General features: G+C 58.8%; 2 protein-coding genes across 2 annotated transcripts; both read left to right on the forward strand.

The window, feature by feature from the left end:
• Nucleotides 1-10,162: 10,162 nt before the first annotated feature.
• ACY3 (aminoacylase 3) lies at nucleotides 10,163-14,229 on the forward strand. The gene is made up of 6 exons (XM_075547526.1): nucleotides 10,163-10,398; nucleotides 11,147-11,342; nucleotides 11,564-11,657; nucleotides 11,928-12,035; nucleotides 12,143-12,252; nucleotides 14,014-14,229. The coding sequence occupies exons 1-6, from the start codon at nucleotides 10,163-10,165 to the stop codon at nucleotides 14,227-14,229; spliced, it is 960 nt and encodes a 319-aa protein (XP_075403641.1).
• Nucleotides 14,230-18,150: 3,921 nt separating this feature from the next.
• TBX10 (T-box transcription factor 10) lies at nucleotides 18,151-21,612 on the forward strand. Its single transcript, XM_075547983.1, has 7 exons — nucleotides 18,151-18,522; nucleotides 18,609-18,710; nucleotides 19,021-19,192; nucleotides 20,045-20,200; nucleotides 20,421-20,488; nucleotides 20,623-20,717; nucleotides 21,063-21,612. Exons 1-7 carry the CDS (start codon nucleotides 18,443-18,445, stop codon nucleotides 21,464-21,466), a joined length of 1,077 nt encoding a protein of 358 aa, XP_075404098.1. The 5' UTR covers nucleotides 18,151-18,442; the 3' UTR covers nucleotides 21,467-21,612.
• The last annotated feature ends 363 nt before the right edge of the window (nucleotides 21,613-21,975 follow it).

Raw genomic sequence — 21,975 nt, forward strand, 5'->3', positions numbered from 1 at the left:
ACACTGGACTCACTGCCATCGAGCCAATGCCGATCCCCTAGGGTTGGGTAGAACTGTCCCTGTGGGTTTCTGAGACTGTAACTGTTTGCAGAAGACAGCCCATCTTTCTCCCTTGGGGCAGCTGGTGGTTTCAAACTGCTGACCTTGCAGTTAGCAGCCCAACTCGCAACCACGACGCCACCAGGGCTGCTTTCTGAAGATCAGAGACAGAAACCGAGTCACCTAATGGTGACCGTGCAGGGGGCGGGGCAGGGGAGAAGGGAACCAGGAAATGTTGAGGAGAGGGGAGGGGCTGGCTAGGAGGCTGGCTGTCATCTTCATTGACCCGTGGCTTTGATCTTGAGCAGTCGGGCATGGCCTTCCGCCCAGAATCTGCTCTGTGAAATGGGATTTCTGTGACCTGGCCGCTGCTCGTACAAGACCACGTCACGAGCAATGGTGTCCATTTGTGCAAACTTTCTGTCTTCCTGCCAGACGGACACCTCCTCTGCCTCTCGCTGCTCTCCCCAGCGCTGGGGGTGGGGTTGGGGGGCAGTGCTTTTGTTTGTTTGTTTGTTTGTATGGTTGTGCAGTTTTCAGGAGCCAGGATGCACTTCACGGTAACACATATTTTGGAAAAATTAAACTGCGCAGAGGCGCACAGCGCATGAAGCGGGAGCAGACTTTGTTATTCGGTCAGCTTGTCACTTGGAAATGGTGGTGCTGTTCTGGGCAAGGTTTCAAATCCACCAGCCCACTCCCAGAGGGAACGATGAGGCTGTCTGCTCCCACAGCCGTCTGCAAACTGGGGTGTGCATTATTTCTGCGGATGGATTTTATGAACCAGACAACCAACCCTTCACTCAGCACTCAGCCAAAGGTCCTCTGGGTGGGGGCTGTGGGAACCCCTCGGTCTCCATTGTTGGTTGTTAGTCACGTGGGTGGGAGGGACACTGAGGCTCAGAGAGACGAATGGGTCTGGTCCTAAGGCTCACAGTGTATGGCTCGGTCAGAATTCAAACGCAGGCCAGCCTGGCCCAAAGCCCAGAGTCAGGGCAAGCCATTATGTCGCTGGGGCCCAGAGAGGTCAGGGAACTTCCCAGAGTTACACAGCGAAACCTAGGGCCCTGACTCCTCAAATCCAGCCAGAAGGCAGGGTCTGCACCCCACCTGCCTCCCCCAGCTACTCCCTGCTGGAGCAGAGACACTGAAAGCCACTGATGGGCAGAGGAGCATGGTCACACGACCGTCTCCATAGCCACGTGACTGCCTACTAGCTGCAAGGGAGGCTGGGAGGCAGTTCTCACTTCTGCCCTGAGAAGCGAGCGGATCGAGAGAGGCCACACATCAAACAAGCACAGGAGACTGGCCACCACTGAGTCGATTCCAGCGCCTAGTGAGACGGAGCGAATTGGCCCCTCGGGCTTCCAGGCCTCTGATCTCCACAGGAGCAGGCAGCCATGTTCTGCGGAGGAATGGATGGTGGGATGGTGGAGTGCTTAACTGCTGTGCCACCTGGGTTCCTAAGAGAGGCAAAGAGCCCACAAAGTGTGACAAGTGGTGTAGGAAACAGAAAAATTTCTCCCAAGTTGTCTCTCCAAAACATATGTTAGACTTAGGACACGCTTGCAGCTCATGGTAATTGATGGTCAAGTTACCTCCCTGAAGGCAGTCAGCTGCCAGACTACTGTCTGGTCCCACTCCCTGCTGTTCAGGACAATGGGCTCCTTCTCCCAAAAGGCTTGCGACCATGACCATCCGTCTGGTCCCTGTAGGTGGGGTTTACACCCTACGGATAATGGTTTCTATGAAGATCCAGAGACCAGGTCAATCCTGCTCAGTGACATCCAAAGTTAGGCTGCCATCCTGGATCTAGGATCCTCCCTTCTTGTCACATGTGCGCCCCCAATCCCTCCCCTTCCTATTGTGTGTCTATCCCTAGATTGTCCCCATCTCATTGCTGTATAACCTATAGTGCAACCCCTTCCTGTGACGTAGGTCTTTACCTGTAATTAGGGGGCTTGCATTCCTCCCAAAGGTATATAAGCCTGGGTTAGCAGTAAAGAGTCCCCTTGGCCTCTCTCGGTTCCCTCTCCTCTCCTGTCCTCGCTCCTCTGTTCCCTTTTCCCCTGTCCTCCTTCCCCTCCCCCTCTCTCTGGCCCTGGGGGTCTCCCATCTCCACATGGACCACGGAGTGAGCATGCGACCATGAAATGTGTCTGACTCCATTATTTCAATCTCTCTTCTCTCTCTCATGCTCTCTATGACTTTAATATAATATTTATATATCTCAACTGTAAAATTGTGCCTATCGAACCCACGATTAGTTGTGAGGGGCTGACCTTTGCCCCACAAAGTGTCCCCTAGTTGTCCCCCTTGACCCAGTCTTAACTAGCCCTCTGCTCTCTTGGTCATGACTTACAAGGCTCCGTCCAGGACAAAGGGCCACAGACCAAAGACTTTGCTCTGCCTTTTCCAACCCAGCGATGTGGAACCCCAGAGAGACTCTGAATCCTGTTACTCTTTTCCCTGGGTACGTGCCCCCACCCCCACCTCCTATTTCCACTCCGTCCTGTGTCTCCCCACCCCCCCACTCTCCCAGCACCCAGCATGGGGCACGGTGAGAGCAGGGGACTAACTCTAAGTGGATCCAGTGTTGAACAGAGTCATGAGCTGTAGGCTGCTCCTGGCCACACACCTCCTTGGGGCACCAGGGCCAAGTGGCCTCTCCTTGTCCAGCAGTGACAGTGTCCAGCCACCAGGAGACTTTAATGGTCATAGGAGGCTGGTGGTCAGAAGCAGGGGTGGTGCCGAGACCCCTTCCAACCATGGGCCTTGACAAAGTCAGCGCATGGAGGAGGAGCATTCAAAGAAGGTTCCACCAAGGAAGTCTCTCCCGTGAACCCTTTGGAATTATTGGCCTGCTATTATTGATAATTGTAGCTGCTCTCTGGTTCCTGATCATTTTGATCACGTCCCCTTTTAGGAAACAACTGATGTCAACTGAGGAATATTCCCCAGAAGTTGAGGTTACTCCCCTTCCTATGGCTTTGACTGCGTGCAAAGTGGATTGTATAATAACACTAGGAACTGGAAGCCAGGAACCCCCCTTAAGGAACTTATGTTAGATCTTGAGGAGGCTGAGCTACTGCAACCGAAACCCACAGAAATTTGAGGCTCGTTTGGAAACTTTTGTGCAAGACCCTAAAAAAGTTTATCATCCTCTTCCCACGGTCCCCCCCCCTTATATTGGTTACCTCCTTGTATTGGTTACTGCATAGGGGGTAGAATATGGCACCCCCTCCAGGAAATAACCCAAAGAGAAACAGAGTTCCTAGTCCTGATTTACCTTATACAGGGGCTTGTAATGAAAATGGCATAAAAATAGTTAACAAAGCAGGTGTACAAGTTCCTTTTAGTAGTTTAAGCTTTATGGAAAGGTTAGCAAGAGGAGGGCCTCCATGGTGTTTGAAGTCCACTGACGCAAAGCTACCTATTGTGAGGCAACTCGTGCCTTGGTACAGAAAGACTTTCAGGAGTTTAAATTATGTGAACTTAGTGGAAAAGTAAGAACAAGAAATGAAAGCCCTAGAGGAACAGTCTAAGAAAGAACAGAAAGAACAGCCAGCGCCTCTCAAGTAATTTTTGATAATAAAATGCATTCATGCTTTATGATTTCATAGTTAGAACAATGCACCCTGGTTGGATGAAGTGTGCTCGGTTATTGTTAGAAGGTTTATGTCTATCACCTTTGTAGCTGAGAAAGTTTTAGTTTCAAGATGTACTAGTTTTTAACCAAGAACCATGCTGTGATTGCTGTAACTTGTTATGGTCTTGTGTGCCTGAGAATTTCCTGATGTATGACCTCAGGCCATAAGCTTTAAGCCAAGAGAAAGAATATATAAGTTGAAGCTTTGCATGAATAAAATTGGAAGTCACCGCAACCTTTGAGTCGTGTGGTTTCTGCCTCCCACTCGCCGACGCCGTGACCCACCTTGAGGGACCCGGACCTTGCGCAGCTGGACTGTGACAAGGTGGGATTCAGCCAGGTCACTGGTTTGGCAGGACCCACACCTAATTTTCTGGTGGGCTCAGAGACGCAGTTGTTGAAATGCCATGTGTAACCAGCGTTCTTCTCTCTCTAAGGTGGGCGGCCGGGCAGCTGCCCAAGGTGGAATCCACTCCCTGTTCCTTTTGTTGAATATTGATCTGGGCAACCTCGTCCTCTTAGCACCCACAGTCATTCATGTTCACTCCGTATCGGTCCAAACACTGGAAGGAATATGCTTGTAATATTCCTTTTGTAAAACTCGTTCCCCTTTTGATGAAATGGCGCAGTTTCAATCCCTCGTGTTTGTTACTTCGGTAAGGAAACATAGACCATGAAGAGAAAAGGTGCCGGAAAACCACCCAGAGGGGGACACGCTGTCCTTCACTTCAGCTTTGTGTGACGCCCCGAATCCCAGCGGCTGTGCTGAGGGAATGACATCAAAGAGCCAAACATGTCGTCAGAAAATCACGGTGAGCAGGAGCGGAAAGACAAACGGCATGTGTTCCGAGAAGAGACATCGTCTCGGTGTTTCCAGTCGATCAGACACAATGACCTTTGTCCATAGTCAGTGACTAGTCACTACGGCCTCCCCCTAGGGCAGCGGCTCTCCCCCTTCCTCTCGCCTCGGTCCTTCCATACAGCTCCTCATGCTGTGGCGACCTCCCACCCATAACATTATTCCCCTTGCTACTTCATCACTGTCATTTTGCTACTGTGATGAATTGGGAGACCCCGGGGAAAAGGGTCGTTAGACGCCCCCCACCCCCCAAGGGGTCACGACCCACGGGTTGAGAACCGCCGCTCTAAAGGAATGGGCTGCTGCTCCTACCATGAAAAGATGGTTGAGGATAAGTCACACCGCCTGGGATGCTGGCACAAAAGTGAAGAATGTTTTTTTTAACGGAAAAATATTGCACGTGAGGATGCCAATCAAGAAAAAATATGGAAGCGTCTTAAATAACAGGTTCATTGGTTTTGCCAGGTATTATTTAATGTTCATTCATATTTGGGATAGTTAAAATTGATTTTGCCAACCTGGCCAATAAACACATGTGGGGTTAATTGAAGGGCGAAGGAATAAATGGCTCCGTGAGCCTTGCCTTTCTAGTTCTCAAGTCTCTTGCTTTCTGATGGTCGGACCAGGATACGGCTGCCTTAGCCAGTTCCCTGCTTCAGCTGGCAAGGCTCACTTCCTGCAAGAGGAGTAGCCATATGGATTTACACCAGTGCAGCCCTGGGTGGTGGAGCAGCCATGTAGAGACCCCTGCCAGTACTGAGATGTTTACACATTCACTGACTCGGCTTTCCTCCTGCAATCAGCATCATTGCATCTGTTTTGTGAGATGGAGGAGGACTTTGTGGCTTGGTGTTGGACATATGGGTTAATGTTGGACTTGTGGGCTTGGGCAGTACTGGGTTGGGATGTTTTCTTGATGCACACTTAAAAGAAATTCTTATAACACAATCTAGCTTTGTGTTTCTCTTTCATTGTTCTTATTTAACTGTATGAAATTAACTGTATGAAATCATATGGAGCCCTGGTGGTGTAGTGGTTAAGCCTTGGGCTGCGATGCGGATGGTCGGCAGTTCAAATCCACCAGCAGCTCTGAGGGTGAGAGAAGGGGCATATAAACAGTTACCATCTCAGAAATCCCACAGGGGATCACTGAGTCAGCCCTGACTCAATGGCAGGGAGTGTGTATGAAATGACAAAGTACCTTTGAGCACATCTTTTTCATGCTTAGCACAGTGAACTATTGAATCCCACCATCAGCGTGGGTGTCACTTCTTCTTTTTTTTTTTTTGGGTGTCACTTCTACTGTGCGGTGATCAGCACGGCTAGTAAAATGACAAGATGCTAGGACACGAGCCAGCAGGAGGGAGCGGGCAGGACTGGGTGGTGGAGCAGGCCGCAGGATGGCGCTGGACACCTGCAGCCAGCGGGGCCCTGGGAGACAGGTCTGTGGGCAGGGAGGGTGGGAGCACCCCCTCCGGCCCCCGCTGCTGTGTTGCCCTGGGACTGGAGCAGCTACGAGAAAGACAGGACCCTGATTTCCTCCTGATGTCCGCAGCAGAGACCCAGCTGCCAGCTTGGCTCCACACTGAGGACACCTGGATGGGTGGCAGTCTCCAGTCACCTCGAGGTACTTTAGCGAGATCCTTGGGAGAAGTGACACATTCCTACCCTGAGCGTCGGGCCTGGGACTAGTGCTCACATTGCCTAGAGCCGAGTTCAGCCCGGCTACTAGAGCTCGGACCAGGAGGGCAGGGACGGGAGGGTCGGCCTGTGGGCCCACAGCCGATGAGGCCAGAGGCAGATGACAAAGTACAGATGATTCGTCCACCTCCACCTTGCATGACCAGGTGACTTCGAAGCATTTCCTCAGACCAGCCCGTCTGGGACAATCACCCCCCTCCCCATCCAGGGAACACCTCACCATAGCCTGTGTCCTTTCAATTTCCTCCCCCTGCGAGGAGGATAACGGTGCGTGGCTGCCCTGTAAGGGGCAGAGCGGTGACAGTTGAGCTGCTCTAACGGTAAGGTCAGCAGTTTCCGCAGGACAAAGGTGGGCCTTTGACTCTGGGAAACACGCAGGGGCAGCTCCGCCCTGTCCTCTAGGGTCTCCGTGAGTCAAAAGGGACGCAGTGGCCGTGAGTTTGGTTTTCAGAGGGACACTGTTTCTGTTCCACCCCTTGCTCCACAGCATCCACCCATCTGACCCACCTGGGCTCCTCACAGGAGCGGGAGCAGACCACACCCCCGGAACCTCCAGGGGAGACCCAGAGCCAAACCCACCTGCCTGCTGCCTGTGCTGACAGCCTGCCCAGAAGCCTTGACCTCGGCTCCACTGTTGAACACCGTCCCCTCCTCTGTCCGTGAACAACCTTCCTTTACTGTGCTCAGTGACTGTGGCCTGGGTGGCCCGAGCCCCTGCCCCGCTCCCCATCTCCTCTGACACCGCGTTTCTCTCTAACCTTCTTGCTTGTGGGGTGAGCTCGGCTCCTGACTTGTGATTCTGAATGGGTAAAAGGAGAGAACTTCTTCTGTGGGGCAACCCCTGCAATGAGCCGGAGACCCCAGGGTGCCTGCAGATGCCGGGCCTCTGGACCTGGGGATCTGGGGGGCTGGGGATGTGACTCTGGGAGCATGAGGTCATCTGAGGCGTGGGCCCCACAATAGAGGCTGTAGGATGGGGTGCCACTGGCACTGAGCTGAACACACCCTTGGGGGGCAAGCAGAGACATGGGGCGTAGGAGGTGGGGACTGGGCTTCAGGGAGTGTGACAGCCACAGGAGGGGCAGGCAGGGACCGGAACTTGTCCTGACAAGACATTGAACCAGAGGCTTTCCTGGGCCATGCATCAGATTCCTGACTACAGTGCAGACATTGGAGCCACTGAGACACCCCGCCAATCCCCCCCACCTCCCGCCAACCCCAGGCTCTGCATATGAGACTTGCTTATAAAGCTGATTCGGTCTGAGCCTCCTCGCTGCACCAGCTCCCAGCCCGCACTGCCCAGGCCCAGAGAAGGCAGAGGCTGGCTCCAGGCCACACAGCATGTCAGAGATAGAGAGCTGAGGGGGGGAAAGTCAGAGCCAGGGGAGGCTCAGAGGTGGGACTCAGCAGAGTCCCTGCAGATGGCATGAGCGCACGCACACACGCGCGCGCACACACACACACATACATACACACACACACACGGTGGGATGGAGCACAGGGTTCCAGTTCTGGCTCCCAGACCCTCTCCCATCTTATAAACACCCACCAAAATGGGGAAGCTGGCCTCCTGTCAAGAGAAGTGAAACTCCCTGCTGCCACCCTCCTCAGACCTGGGCCCTCCCCCCTCCCAGCAGGAAGTGCTGTGGCCTCTGGAACCCCTAAAATAGTCAGGTCTGCAGGGCAGTCCCTTCCTGTCTGGGAGACCCCCGCCAAGTCAGCAGACACCCAGCACCTGTGAGAGTCAGGAGAACAGAGACCGTGGCTCTGACTGACTCCTGGGGCAGGGCTCCCAGGACCCCAGCCCGGAGTGACAAAGGACTGAGGAGGGGAGACACAAGGTCTGGGCCCTTTCCTCACCCCTGGCTCGGGGGTCTTGGCCAGGCTGTTCAACCTCCTAGGCCCTCCGTCCCCATCTGTACTCAGAAGTGAGCGACCGCATTCTCTAGGGTGGTTAACAAGTCCCTGGTGGCTAAAAGGGAATGAGAGGTTGGAGGTTTGCGTCCACCCCAAGGCGTCTGGGAGGAAAGGCCTGGTGATCTCCTTCTTAAAGCCGATCGTCCAAACCCTGCGGGGCAGTTATCCTCTGGCACACAGGGGTTGCCATGAGTCTGCCATGGCTCAACTATCACTGGTTTGTTTTGTTTTAACTGGAGGGGGCAGGGGGTACTGTGAACAGATGGAGAGAGGCTACATGATCCTCAGTGCCGGGTGGCCCTTCATGGAGTCCTTGCCTGCCTCTTTTACTGAGTCCCTGGATCCCAGGAAGGTGAGCTATTAGGGTAATGGGCCCCACACTTCACCACCCTCCAGCCGCCTGTTCAGCTGGATCAAGAACAGACAGACACCAGGCCCTCAATGACCCTCTCCAAGCCCAGGCCGCCCAGGGAGACAAGCCACAGGGCAGGCCAAACAGCTGCCAAGGCGGCTGGTGCACAGGGATAGTACTGGAGGTGGGGGCTGGGCCTACAGGATGGGGGTGGGGGGCAGAGCACCAGGGTCTGGCTGACAAGGGACATCAGTAACTGGACTGGGCAGGGAGGGTGGGCTCCGACTGGATGCCTGTTGGTCGGTTCCCATCTCAGCTCTGCGTCTCATGCCTTAGTGCCCTGGCTTAGCCTTCCGGCACTGGGCAAAGTCATTTGGCCCAACCTATCCCTGACAACAAAATGTAAAACCAAAACCAAACCAAACTCCCTGCCACCGTGTCAATGGCCACTCATAGCGACTCCCTGTGGACCTCTGAGACTAGGACTGTTGACGGGAGTAGAAAGCCTACTCTTTCTCCCTTGGAGCTGCTGGGGTTTTGAACTGACAACCCTGCCGATTGCAGCCCAACATGCTGGGACCTCAAAGGACCAGCCTTTAGGGACTGGTCCCTCTGCAAGGACAGAGCATGATGCTGAGTGGGCAGAGGGCATGGGGCAGGGGTGGCCACGGAGACACACGCCTTGATGGTGACTCACAGCAGCCTGGCCTGGCTGGAAAGGTTCCATGGTCCCTGCTGCCCACCTCTTAGTTAAGGAAGATGCTCCTGGGTGAACTCAGGCAGAGGTCCAGGCTGGCCTCCAGGCCCCGCCTGCCTTTGCCAGCACCTGAGCAGGAGGCAACCTGAACTTGGCTGTTCTCCCTGCAGGTCCAATCCTCCCAGGGGTATAACCATCCCCACCAGGCCCTGCCCTGCCAAGTGGCTAGGAGCCACTGCTCAGCAGGGGGCCTTCACCTGTGACCTAGAGGCGGGCTTTCCAGTGCCCTGGCCTCAAGCGAGCAGTGGGGAGGTGGAACTTAGAGTTGGGGAAACAGTGTTTCCACCCTTTGGCTGGACCTCAGCCCACCCCCACCCCCTACTGGGTGTCTGGCCAAGTGGGCAGAAACCTCCTGGTCAGGGGACTGAAGGGCCCATAAATCCCTGCCTGTCTCAGAGACCAGCCCCAGTGGACAGCCTCGAAGCTCTGACCTTCACTGGCCAGGTAAGTCCACCCCCAGGGCCCAGCTTGGGGCCCTGCACTCACTCAGAGGAATCCCCAGGAGAGCAGGAATAAGCAGTCACCTGCAGCCCAGGGACTTCTCTGGCTACCCTCGTCATGTTGACCTCTGTTTTCCCATCTACAAAATGGGCATTCACTCCCCTCCCTAGAGTGTTCCCCTCGGGTTCCCCACATGTCCAGGCCCCCATTCTCAACCAAGCAGAGACTCCTACAGGTGGCACTCATCTAGCTGGTCCCCCCTGCCCCCCCAGGGGTGGACCTCAGTGAGCTTTGCACTCTCTTCCTCTAGCCACGCCCCCGCCACACCTTTGGACAGGTAGCCAGCCCCGCTGCCTAGTTTGGGTTCCTCAGGCTCTGGGGAGCTCACCACCTCCACCCCAGCTAGCTTGGTCAGTACACAAGGCCTCCCGGCTCCACCACACTGACATGTGCTCGCTGCCGGTGCCCCGGGAGCCCCTGCGCCGAGTAGCCGTGACCGGAGGCACCCACGGCAATGAGATGTCTGGTGTCTGCCTGGCCCAACACTGGCTACGGGTGCCCGGGGAGCTGCAGAGGCCCAGCTTCTCCGCCACGCCCGTGCTGGCCAACCCAGAGGCCACTGCCGCCTGCCGCCGATACATGAGCAGAGACCTCAACCGAGCCTTCACCAGCTCTGTCCTCACGTGCGTGTCTTCGCCGAAGCGGGGTGGGGTGGGGTGGTGGTGGTGCCCAGCCCCTCAGTCTGACATTGAGGTCCTCCCCGCCCCAAATTCACCAGCCCTGGACCTTTGCTGCTCTGGTGCTTTCTGCTTGATACCCCGCCCCATGCCCACTCCTACCCATCTAGAGTAACTAACTGATGACACTTTCTCCAGGAAACCCTCCCTGAGTTCAGTGTGCTCACCTGCCCTGTGTCCCTTCCCTCGATGTAGCCACCAGGCCCAATCTCGGGAACGGGAGAATGGGGAATCGGGTTAGGGGTTGTCTTCAGTTTTGTTGTTGTTGTAGTTGTTGTTTTGGGTGGGGGGAAACAGAGGAGGAAGCCGGCCACCAGGTAGGAGAGGGTGAATTACCGGGCTAGGGGCTATACCGAGCAACACAGCTGGCCAAGGGCAATTGGGGAACCGGGGAGTCCCTGGTCTCTGTCAGCAGTAGTGCAGGGTGGCCAGGAGGGCTGGAGGGTCAGGGCTCTGGACTTTTAGCCCTGCCACACTTCAAAGGTGAGTAGACATTACCCAGGAACGGAAGGGGGCCACTGGCTGGACTCAAGGGGGTTCCAGGGAGGACAAGGTGGAGCTCTGAGCAGGCCTCCCCCGCAGCCTCAGGGTCTCACCTCCTGGCAGCAGCGTGTAGCTCTCCTCTTCCCCACTAAACTGCTGAAGCCTGAAGCCAGCTGACAGGGGCCCTGTCTTCCTCGTTCCTGTCACACAGCACCAGGGCCACACCAGAGGACCCCTACGAGGTGACCAGGGCCCGGGAGCTGAACCAGTTGCTGGGGCCCAAAGCCTCCCACCGGGCCTTCGACTTCATCCTGGATCTGCACAACACCACGGCCAACATGGGGACCTGCCTCATTGTAGACAGCTCCCACAACGCGTTCACCATGCACCTGTGCCGGCACCTGCAGGTGGCCTGGGCCCTGGCATCCCACCCCTATCCTGGACCGTCTGTCCTGAACCAGTTCCCCCCTGGCCTGAGGGACCTGCCCCCTGCAGACTCCCCGGACCTCTGATAGAGCCCTCCAAGAGGCCAGTGAGGCAGGGGTGCCCTGCCTCCGCCATCCCGCCTCCTGCCTCAGTTTCCCCTCCCAAGTAAGTCGAGTCCCTGAGCCGCCCTTCCCTCCTCCAGTTGCAGACCCCCGATATGCCCTGCCCGGTCTTCCTGTACCAGGTTCCGGGAGAGGAGACCTTCAGCATTAACTCGGTGGCCAAGAACGGACTAGGTAGGCCGCTGGCCTTTGGGGTGTGGGCGGGGCCCGGTGTTGGGGGCGTGGTCAGGGAGAGGCGGCTCTCATTGAGGGTAGGGTCTGGAGATCATGGGCGGAGCCTCTCAAAGGAGGGTGCCTGCATAACGGCCTCTGGGATGTGGGCGGGGCTCTGGGTGGGCGTGGTCAGGGAGGGGCGGCTGTTGTGGAGGGGCGGAGTCTGGAGGCCGGTGGCGGCGGAGCCTCTCCAAGGAGGGGCGCCTACCTGAGACATTGCGGATCCCCCAGCTCTGGAACTGGGCCCCCAGCCCCAGGGCGTGCTGCGGGCCGACCTCTTCTCCAGGATGAGGTCTCTGGTGGGGGCAGTGCTGGACTTCATTGAGCTCTTCAACCAAGGTGGGTGTCACCCCACTCCTCCAGCCCTAAGCACCTGCGGGAAACAGGCGTGGGGAGGAGAGGGTCTGGCCGGGAGGCAGGTGGTCTCACATGCAGCCCCCACCCAGGCACGTCCTTCCCGGCCTTTGAGATGGAAGCCTACCGAGCTGTGAGCCACGTGGACTTCCCACGCACGGAGGACGGGGACCTGGCCGGCACTGTGCACCCTCAGCTGCAGGTGTGTATAGCAAGGGGGTGAGATTCCTGATGTCACTGTCTGGACGTGGGGGCTTTCAGGAAAGTGGGGAGCCTGATGCGGGAGTCTCCCTGAGGGCTTCCGGCCTCAGGACCAAATCTTGCCTCTGCTGGGTCATCCCAGCCCACCCCAGCGCCTGCCTCGTCAGGCCTCTCCCTCCTTCCTCTGGCTCTGGGGGCCACAGCGATCCGTGGGTACCTGCGGAGGACGCCAAGGGCACCTCCTGGACAACCTGCCCTCCCTGCCCCCCAGAGAAGACAGCGGGAGGGAGGGAGAGGTGTGGAGCTGGCCTGGCCCAGCCCACCTGCCCATGCGCCCTACTTTTCATTTATTTCCTCCTGCAGGGCCTTGCCTTTCTGAACGGTCCAGTGAGGGGGTGGGAGAAGCTGGGCGAGGTAGTGGTTTCACACTGTGCTGCTAACAGAAAGGTCAGCAGTTGTAGCCCAGGGGCCGCTTCAGGAGGAGGATGAGGCTCTCTGCTCGCATAGAGAGTTACACGCTTGCAAATGCATGGGGGCAGTTCTACTCTGTCCTGAAGGGCCTTCTGAGGTGCAGTCAACTCGATGGGGGTCAGGTTTGTTTGTTTTTTTTGGGGGGGGGCAGGCCCACCAACTACTGTCCTGACTGCTGCCACATGGGGCGCTGTTGAAGAGGCTCCCTGTGGTGGGGCCTGGTTCCCACTGGTACTCAGACGGGGGGTGCCCACGCTAGACACCAAAGCCTTGCTCCCTAGTCCTGGGCAGTGGGTTCAGGGGGTTCAGAGGCAGCCACCTGGCCCTCCTCATCCACCTCAAAGCTCTGCCTTCCCAAGGAGCACTTTGTGGGTCCCCGGGGAGCACTCTCAGGTGGAGACCGCAGTAGTATCAGAAGTGATGAAGTCCCACAAGGTGATCTTCCATCTCAGGGGTCCCCCTGCCCCTCCCACAAAAATGGCCACTGCCTCCACCCTTGCCCCCTCATCCTGGCAAGCAGACACCCCCACCCCACTGCACTAGCCTCGGAGTAACACAGATGACAGACTGGCCAATGTTCGAGGCTCAATGGAATCGCCACCAAAAGAACGAAGCTGCAGGGGAAGAATGTAACAGTCCAGATTTTTTTAAATGGACCCAACTAACAATGGTGGCAAAGCTCAGGATTGCCGTGGGCCTTTCTGAACTGCCGTTATTGCGGCTTTGGGTCCTGTGTGGAGGCGCTATCTCCCTGGCAATGGCTTTGTGGGACCAGGCGGCACCCTGTCAAGTCAGTGGAGGGTTAAGCCCCGCCTACCCACTCTCCTTAGAAGTGGTAAGAGCAGTCATTTGCGGTGATTTCTCCCAGACTCTAAAAGCACATTTAATAAGTTTTTCCATCATGTTGACCGTGTGCTGGAGACGGGTCTAAGCACCAAAGTATCAGTTCATTGAACGTCAGCCTCTGGGTGGTAGAGGGGCCCTCGTGGTCCCTGTTTCACACAGGAGGAGAAAGCTGAGGAGCAGAGAGGCAAAGGGACCTACCCAAGGTCACACAGCTAGTTAGGATTTGAATGCAGGCTTCAGAATCTGTGCCCTTCACCACTGGGCGGGGAGCACTGGTGCATGAGAAGTCTGTCCTCTGGTGTACCCCTCTCTAGGCACCCTCAGACACCCAGTCCCAGGTGATGGACGGGAGAGGGTGGGAAGTGAGAGGGAGGGGTGCAGCCAGGAGGGGCAGAAGGCAGCCCCAGCACCTTGGCCCTCACCTCCCCTACGCCCCACCCCCCAGGACCGGGACTTTGAGCCGCTGCAGCCCGGAGCACCCATTTTCCAGATGTTCAGCGGCAAAGACGTGTACTATGAGGGGGAGGCCACCGTGTACCCCATCTTCATCAATGAGGCCGCCTACTATGAGAAGGGCACCGCCTTCATGCAAACAGAGAAGCTCTCCTTCTCCGTGCCCGCCTTGCCCGCGCTGACGCCCGCCCCCACCCCAGGGCCCTAACCCGCCACAGCTGGGGGCCTCAGGGCTTCCCACTGAAGGAAGACGCCGGAGACAAAGTCTCAAGTCCACTGCACCCTTTGCCACCTGCTTTGTAAGCTATCCCTTACCACTCCACCCTGGGCCTGTTTCCCATTCTATAAAGCTGTGAATGCTCAGGGATCCAGGGCCGTGTCTTCTGTCCTGTGTGGTTCCTCTCTGACTAGGAGAAGGGAGGCCTGGCCTTAGGGCTGGCACTGTGTCCTGGGGCCAGCGGCGGTTCTCTGTGCCCATAGCGGTCCAGAGCACCCGACTGCAGGCCCCATGGTGTGAGGCACACTTGGAGGGCCATCCCAGGCTCCCAAGGGTGGCTATGGCCCAAGGCGGGGCTTCGGCCTCCTACAATCCAGGGCCCAGAGCTTCAGTGTGGGCAAAGCAGGGGCAAGTGTTTGTGTGCACATTCACGCGCGTGTGGGGGCACGAGTGCACCCAGATTGTGTGTCTGAGTGTTTCTGAGGGCCTCTGCACCTGGGCTCCCTCCAAGGGGTCCCAGTGTGGCCGGAAGCCCAGTCTAGAGAGGCCTTTCTGGGCATGTCACCCATGTACATGAACGAACATGTGTGTACGACTGCCACTGCCCACCAGGACTCAGAGTGAGTCAGGGCTGGGGCAAGGAGTGCAGCCCTGTCTCCCCCAGGCCAGCCTGTGCAGCCACCAGGACACAGGGCTAGGACAGAGGGACATCCGCTCTTCTCTCCCACCCACCACTGGGCCCCTCACCCAGCCCCTCCACCAGAAGCCCCAGGCCACACTTCCTGGCTGGACAGCACAGAGCAGCTGCTCTCAAGGCACCCCCTCCTGCACCCCCCTCCTCCACCCTGCCTGCCCATCCGTCTCCCTGAGGCCAGGGCTGCCACGTTGCCACTGGTATTGAGCAGAGAGATGAGAAGGTGCGAAAGATATGGGGGCACCTGGGACGGGCTGGCAGGCAAGATGGATGAGGGGGCAGGGGACCAGGCAGCGCCTGGGGTGGAAGGGGGCTGGCGGAGTGGGGGTGCACGAAAGGTGAGCACAAGCATTTGTGTGTGCCTGTGAGTTGATGAGCTCACACACATACACATTTTGGCAACCCATGGGTCCCAACTGGCCCACCCCAAGGTCTCAGTGGAGGGGAGCCCCCACCCCAATGTCTGAGTGAGGGGTAGCCCTCACCAGCTCCTCACTGCCCCAGGTGGATGGTGGGACACAGCAACAGGCCATAACCCCTGGGTGGTCCTGGGTGCTCTTGGGCCTGGAGTCACAAGCAGAGCAGTGCCCTCCCACTGGAGGCAGCCTCCCTCCATGCGGCTGTGTGGGACTGTGCCAGGGGTCACCCTCTGCCCGTCACAGGCCTCTGAGGGCTGTGACCTGGGACACAGGGGCCTGAACAGCAGACACTCCTGAGCTGGAAGGAGAGGGGTCTGCTCCAGGTCATGAGGCTCTACCCTGGGCCCCTCCTGACACCCCTCAGAACCCCTCTGGCACCCCCCACGTCCCCAGGACCACACACAGAAAGGGTTTGGAGTGGCCATGCTGGTCTTGGGTACAACTATCAATGGGGCCTCTGCTGATGGGCAGGCCTGAGAGGCCCCTTGGGCCTACGACAGAGCTCAGATGACCAGAGGGCACCCTCCAGCAAGGGGCTGGTATAGCTTGAGGGAGCCGCCCCACCACCACCACCACACACACACACACACACACACATATCTAGCTTCTGCACGCCCGGCCCAGGCCAGCAGAGGGCCGTCTGGAGGAGGCACAGGTGCTGCACCAGCTGCAGAAGTGCAGACACCCAACCCAGGGGAGTCAGCCCTGGGTGACCTCCGTCTCCCTTCTCACCCTGATGGAGCCCATGCAGCACCACCCACTAATAGGGTCCCCCAGCTTCAGGATGAATATGGGGCCGGGGATCTGCTGCCCCGGCTGGACTAGTCTGGGCACCGCCCCCCTCATGTCAGACCCTGGAGCAGAAGAGACCGTGTGCCTAGATCACCTGGAGACACCGAGGCACTAAATTCATAGGCCTATCACGCAGAAGTGGGCTCCGGCCCCCAGCCCGGGACTTGGACAGCACCAGCCGCTTCTGCCAGCTCAGGCTCCCCAGCGAGTGTCCGCCGGAGACTGCTGGCCACACCCTGGCCCTGGGTCAGGGGTCTGAGCCCTGGTGAGAGGGTGGTGGTCTCTGCCACTCAGCACTGATGCTGCTGCCTCCCCACCACCTCCCGGAGGCCCCGCCAGCCATCCTGGAGACGCCCCCCCACCCTGCGCCCGGGCCCATCGATCGGAATGGCTGGGGGCTCTCTGCTGGGGAGGGGAGGAGAGGAGAGGGGGATTTTGCCACGTCACACAGTCCCCTCCTGGAGCCGGCCCCTGACAGTGCAGGCTGAGAGGGCAGTTTGGAAGGGAGCCCTGCACCCCAGAGCCAGGGTCCCAGCTGTGAGAGCAGGCGCCGGCTCCGTGGTAGCAGAGACCTGGAGACGCAGAGAGGGGCGCACAGTCCTGAGAACGTGGCTGTGGCCCCTGAGTGGGCGTGGAGACCAGGCAGGGCTAGGCAGCCCTTCCAGAGGCCAGGGCAGCTGAGCGGGACCTCTCCAGGCCGGGCACTCCCATGTCAGGTAGGGTGAGGCAGCCCCCTGTGTGGGCAGGTGAGTGGGGCGGGGCCAACACTGGGCTTGGGGACCATGGAGCCCCTGGACTGCAAATCCTGGGGAAGGGATGGGCAGGGGCTCGCCAGGCATTCTTGTGGAGAATGAGGGTGGGGCTGGCGGGTGCATGCTGCCCAAGTTCAGGATGAGGGCTGACTGATGGGCGTCAGAGTCATTTCTGAGAGGGCAGGGGCTGCCATATAGGACCTTTGGGGCTGTCCCAGCCCCTCCCAGGGGCCTGGACCAAAGGCTCCTCTATTCCCTTGCAGACCTCAGCTTTTGGGAACTGCCTATTCTTGGTGAGCCTCCTGGTCCGGGGGCTCTAACCTTCAGAGAGCCTGGGCCGAGAGCCCCCACCCCTTTGTTCCGGGGTGCAGGCTGACTAGATGGGCAACGAGGAGCTTGTAGAAGGCTCGGGAGCCAGGCTCTGAGAAGCCCCCAGCCAAGTGAAGCCATGAGCTTTGTCCCTGGGGCCGCTAACCATGGACCCCTTACCTGTGGGCTGGCATTGGTTACTTGAATGACAGGTGACTACCCATCTGGTGGCTTAGGTGGGGGCACCAATGCATCCCTCCCCAGTCCCTGGGCCACTGGGAGAGCAGCCCTGAAGTGAGCTGCCTCTCTAAGGGGCACGCAGAGACACACTCGCGACCACTCTTCAGGCTGCTGACCCCGATGATGCATGCCAGCCCTCCCCCTCCCCCAGGAGTCCCCTTACCTGTCTGCCTGTCCCTCTGTCCATCCATCTCTCCCACCATCTTACACCCCAAGGCTCGGCCCCGCTGAGCTACTTTGAACTCCTAGTGGGTTTTCAGTAGCAGACTGGGAGCGGAGACGGTGATGAAATTTTGCAAGGTTGCCGGGTTACAGAGGACTAAGGGAGGTCAAGATCAAATGATGAGGAATAAAAGCCGGTAAGGACAGGTGATTGAGGTCAGGAGTGGCTACTGGGGGGTCCTCTCTAAGTCCCCGGCGATAGACACACACACACACACACACACACCCCGCTTCCCACCACCACCTCACGGGCACCAGCAGGTGTCTGGCCATCCTAGCTCACTGCAGTAACAGCTGCGTTGACTGGGCTCATCTGGGCCCTGGCACGGCTGCTACGGACCCCTTGTGGCGTGTGTGTGAAATGACAGCCGAGAACTACAAGGATTGGTTCCAGGCCACAAGTGTCCCCAAGATGCCTGGGGAAGGATGTCATACTGGCCCGGCCCCCGCCCTCCGGGAGCTTGCTGGGAAACCAGACCCGACATGGCCACTTCTTTACCCAGGGTTCACTTCGGGGACACAGAAGCCTGCAGGAGGCAGGGCTTCCAGGAGGAAGAGGCCAGGTGGTGAGCCAGGTGGAGGGGTGACACCCCTGTTTCTGTCTTTGCTCCCCAGCTTTCCTCCCCACCAGCCTCGGGGTGCTCACCCCCCCAGAGACCTGGGAGCCCCAGCTGGGCCAGCCCCTCCCACCGGACACTTGCACCGGCTCCCCTAGGACCCCGGCCTTGGTCGAGCCCAACGGACAGGGCCCCAAGAACCCCCGTGTGTCCGGCGTGATGGTGCAGCTGGAGATGAAGGCTCTGTGGGAGGAGTTCAACCAGCTGGGCACAGAAATGATTGTCACCAAGGCAGGCAGGTGTGGACATCACGGGGCGGGGATGGGGGCAGGGGGTGGTGCCGGGCTTAGACTACAGAGTGCCCCCAACTCCCACTGCCCGGCAGGAGGATGTTCCCCACCTTCCAAGTGAAGATTCTGGGCATGGACACACTGGCCGACTATGCCCTGCTCATGGACTTTGTCCCGCTGGATGACAAGAGATACAGGTCTGAGCCGGCCAAGGGGACAAGGGTCTTAAGTGCTGAGACCAGGGGCCAGTCTGAGCAATGGCGGGGTGTGCACTCTAGCTTGATGACAGGAGGGGGGCTGGCATGGGCAGTGGGCTAGCCTGGGGCAGCCGAGAATCCATGGGGCCTCGGGGCCTCGAAGCTTTATTTGCCAACAGGGCCCAGCCGTGCTTCCCAGTTGGTACCCAGAAAGCCCAGTGCCAGGCAGGGGTGGGCGGTGCATCAGGGATGCTCAAACCTGGCTCCAGGTGGGAGAGGGGCACCCTGGCCACCTGGCTCTGCTCCCTAGGTATGCCTTCCACAGCTCAGCCTGGTTGGTGGCTGGCAAGGCTGACCCAGCCACCCCCGGCCGCATGCACTTCCACCCGGACTCGCCAGCCAAGGGCGCACAGTGGATGCGGCAGATTGTGTCCTTCGACAAGCTCAAGCTGACCAACAACCTGCTGGACGACAATGGCCATGTGAGGCCTGGGCTGCCGTGGGGAGGACGGGCGAGACGGGACATGGGAGGTGGCTTGGGCCTTGGGTGCCCAGCACCCTGCCTGCTGGAGGCTGCGCTCAGTGTCTGGAATCCTGACAGCCGAGGGGACCGTTGAGGCAGATGGGGCAACAGGGGTGGGCTGTGCTGTCTCACGTGAGGCCCCCCACCCCCACGTAAATGAGCCCCCTGGTCCACATGGTGGGGCCCGTGGCAGGGGGAGGCAACAAAGGAGGAGGGATTGTGACACCTGCCAAGGAGACAGGGAAGCCAGGAAAAGGAGAGGGGTGGGGTGCGGAGGCTGTTCTGTTGGGATCAGTGTGCAGAACACGGGGTGGGGGGGATCTGGGGGTGTCTGACGAAGGAGTTCTTTCAGGCAGAGGGAATAGCCGTGCAAAGGCCCTGAGGTCAGAGTCCAGGGAACTGTAAGGAGCCCTCCTTCCATCCCCACCCCTCCTCTCCTCTCCTCTCCCTTCTATTCTCCTCGCTCCTCCTGGAGGGAGGTGTGGGAAGGAGGGGCAGTTCCAGAGGCTGCAGAGCTTGTGGGGCATGGAGTGGGCCTGCTACAGGGGAGAGGGGAGGGAGGGGGAAGGCTTTGAGCTGGGGGGTAGGGGGGTAGCCAGGGCTGCTGTGTGCAAAGCAGAAGAGGTAGGGGAAGGGGGAGGCAGAGAGAGCAGGGGGCAGGTGTCTCAGGGAGGCAGTGTATAAGAGGGGAGGGGAAGGAGAAGAGAACTCCGTGTCCACCAGCTGGAGTGGCCTCGGAGGCCTGGGGGCTGGGAGGTCTGAGGAGAAGGGCTCCCACCTCAGGAAGGGTCTGCTGTGCCCCTCCCCCCAGATCATCCTCAACTCCATGCACCGCTATCAGCCCCGTTTCCACGTGGTTGTCATGGACCCCCGCAGAGACAGTGAGCGCTACGCCCAGGAGAACTTCAAGTCCTTCATCTTCCCCGAGACCCAGTTCACGGCCGTGACCGCCTACCAGAACCACCGGGTGGGTGAGGGCCCAGCTCAGGGTGCAAGAGCGGGTCAGCCCCAGGCACATAGCCCTTAAGTGGGTGGTTCCTGCCCTGTCCTCCTTCAAGGGAGCCCCCTTGACCCCACTGGCTCCAGGCTCCCTGGGCCTCCTGATGGGGTCCAGGGAGGATAGGGTGACAGTCCCACATCTTCTCCTCCCAAACAGGCCATTAACACCCACCCCTCCCCCTCTGCAGATCACCCAGCTGAAAATCGCCAGCAACCCTTTTGCCAAGGGCTTTAGGGACAGTGACCCGGACACCTGGTACCTTCTGACCCTGGCCACCCTCAGAGCCCACCCTCACCTTCTGACCCCCATTCCCTGCTCCGTGCCCTCTGGTGCCCCCTGGGTCCCCCTCCCTGGCATGATCTTCTCACATCCCTGCTTGCCCACCTCAGGCCTAGGGGCCCCCAGCCCCTGCTCAGCATCCCAGCCCGAACTCGCACTAGCCTCAGCCCCTACCCGCAGAAGGGACCCAGAGCGCAGGAGAGTAGTAAGTACCCGCCCACTGGCACGGCCAGACCAGAGTCTGGTGGGAAAAGACCAGGAAGGGGCTTCCTGCTGCTCAGCAGACCCACTGGGTACCTGTGGGGATGGGCCTGGGGGGTGGGGTGGGTGGCAGGCAGAGAGCAGGACTGGGACAAGATGCTGGGAGCAGAAGTAGGGGAATCAGGCGGGCTTCCTGGAGGAGGTGGTTCTGAAACTGGAGTGAGTTTGGCCAGAGAGAAATCCAGACCACCGGGGAGAGCCAGGACAAAGGCTGGGGTGGGGTGCAGTGGGGCAGGCTGTGGGTGGCTGGAAGTGGAAGTGATGGTCAGAGGCTCATCTCCTCCCTCAGATGCCAACAAAACTCCAGCCTCCACGTCAAGGACATCTGCCTGGCTCCACCAGCAGCTGTTGGTCCCCCCTGAGACCCTGCTGGCTCCGACCACCTCCAGGGCCCTCACCTATCAGAGTTTTTACTCAAGAGCCCCAACCCCCCTGGGGACCCCAAGGGCCCGATCAGCACCATACACTCTCCCCAACATCAGGGCTGACAGAGATCGAGGGGGGCTGTCCCTTCCACAAGGGCTGGGGCTCCTGTCCCCCGCCGCTATATGCCTGGCCAGGCCCCACAGTGAGAGGGACAGAGCCCTCCTGTCCCAGAACCACAGCAGCGGAGGGGGACTTGGCCTCCACCCTCCCACTCCCTCCAGCCCCACTTCTGCAGAGACCCTCACTCACCTCTCCCTCTTCTCCTGAGGGCAAGGAAGGTGCCTGTCAAAGGGGAAGATGCCAGGCTTGGAATTACTTCCTGCCCTCCCATTCCTAGGATGGAGGATCCTGTCCCATGCTGCTGTGGGGGGTCACCTCCTGAGTCTTGCTTTCTCCCATACTCCCCAACATTAAACCGTTCCATCTGGTGGACAGAGCACTGTCTTCCGGGGTTGGGGAAGGAGGGCCTCGGGGACACCAGATGCAGGACAGGCCATCTGTACCCAGGAGGGCAGGTGATGATGGTGCAGCGGGTGACAGTGACACCTGGGAGTGGTAGGGCTGCCCTGAGGGAACCTGGGCCCCTTGATGCCTGTGTCCAGAGGAGGACCACAAGTCTGCTCTGAGAGGCTCCTGCTCCCCACAAAGCAGGGCACCATCTGCTACTACCAGAGCAGACAGGGCCCACAGGCCCCACCAGTGTGCTGTGTGATTTGTGAATCCGATGACGGTCCGAAACTGGAGAATGTCCTAAAAGGTGCCATTGAAACAGACAT

The sequence above is a fragment of the Tenrec ecaudatus genome, chromosome 4 (assembly GCF_050624435.1).
Source record: "Tenrec ecaudatus isolate mTenEca1 chromosome 4, mTenEca1.hap1, whole genome shotgun sequence".
Classification (NCBI taxonomy): Eukaryota; Metazoa; Chordata; class Mammalia; order Afrosoricida; family Tenrecidae; genus Tenrec; species Tenrec ecaudatus.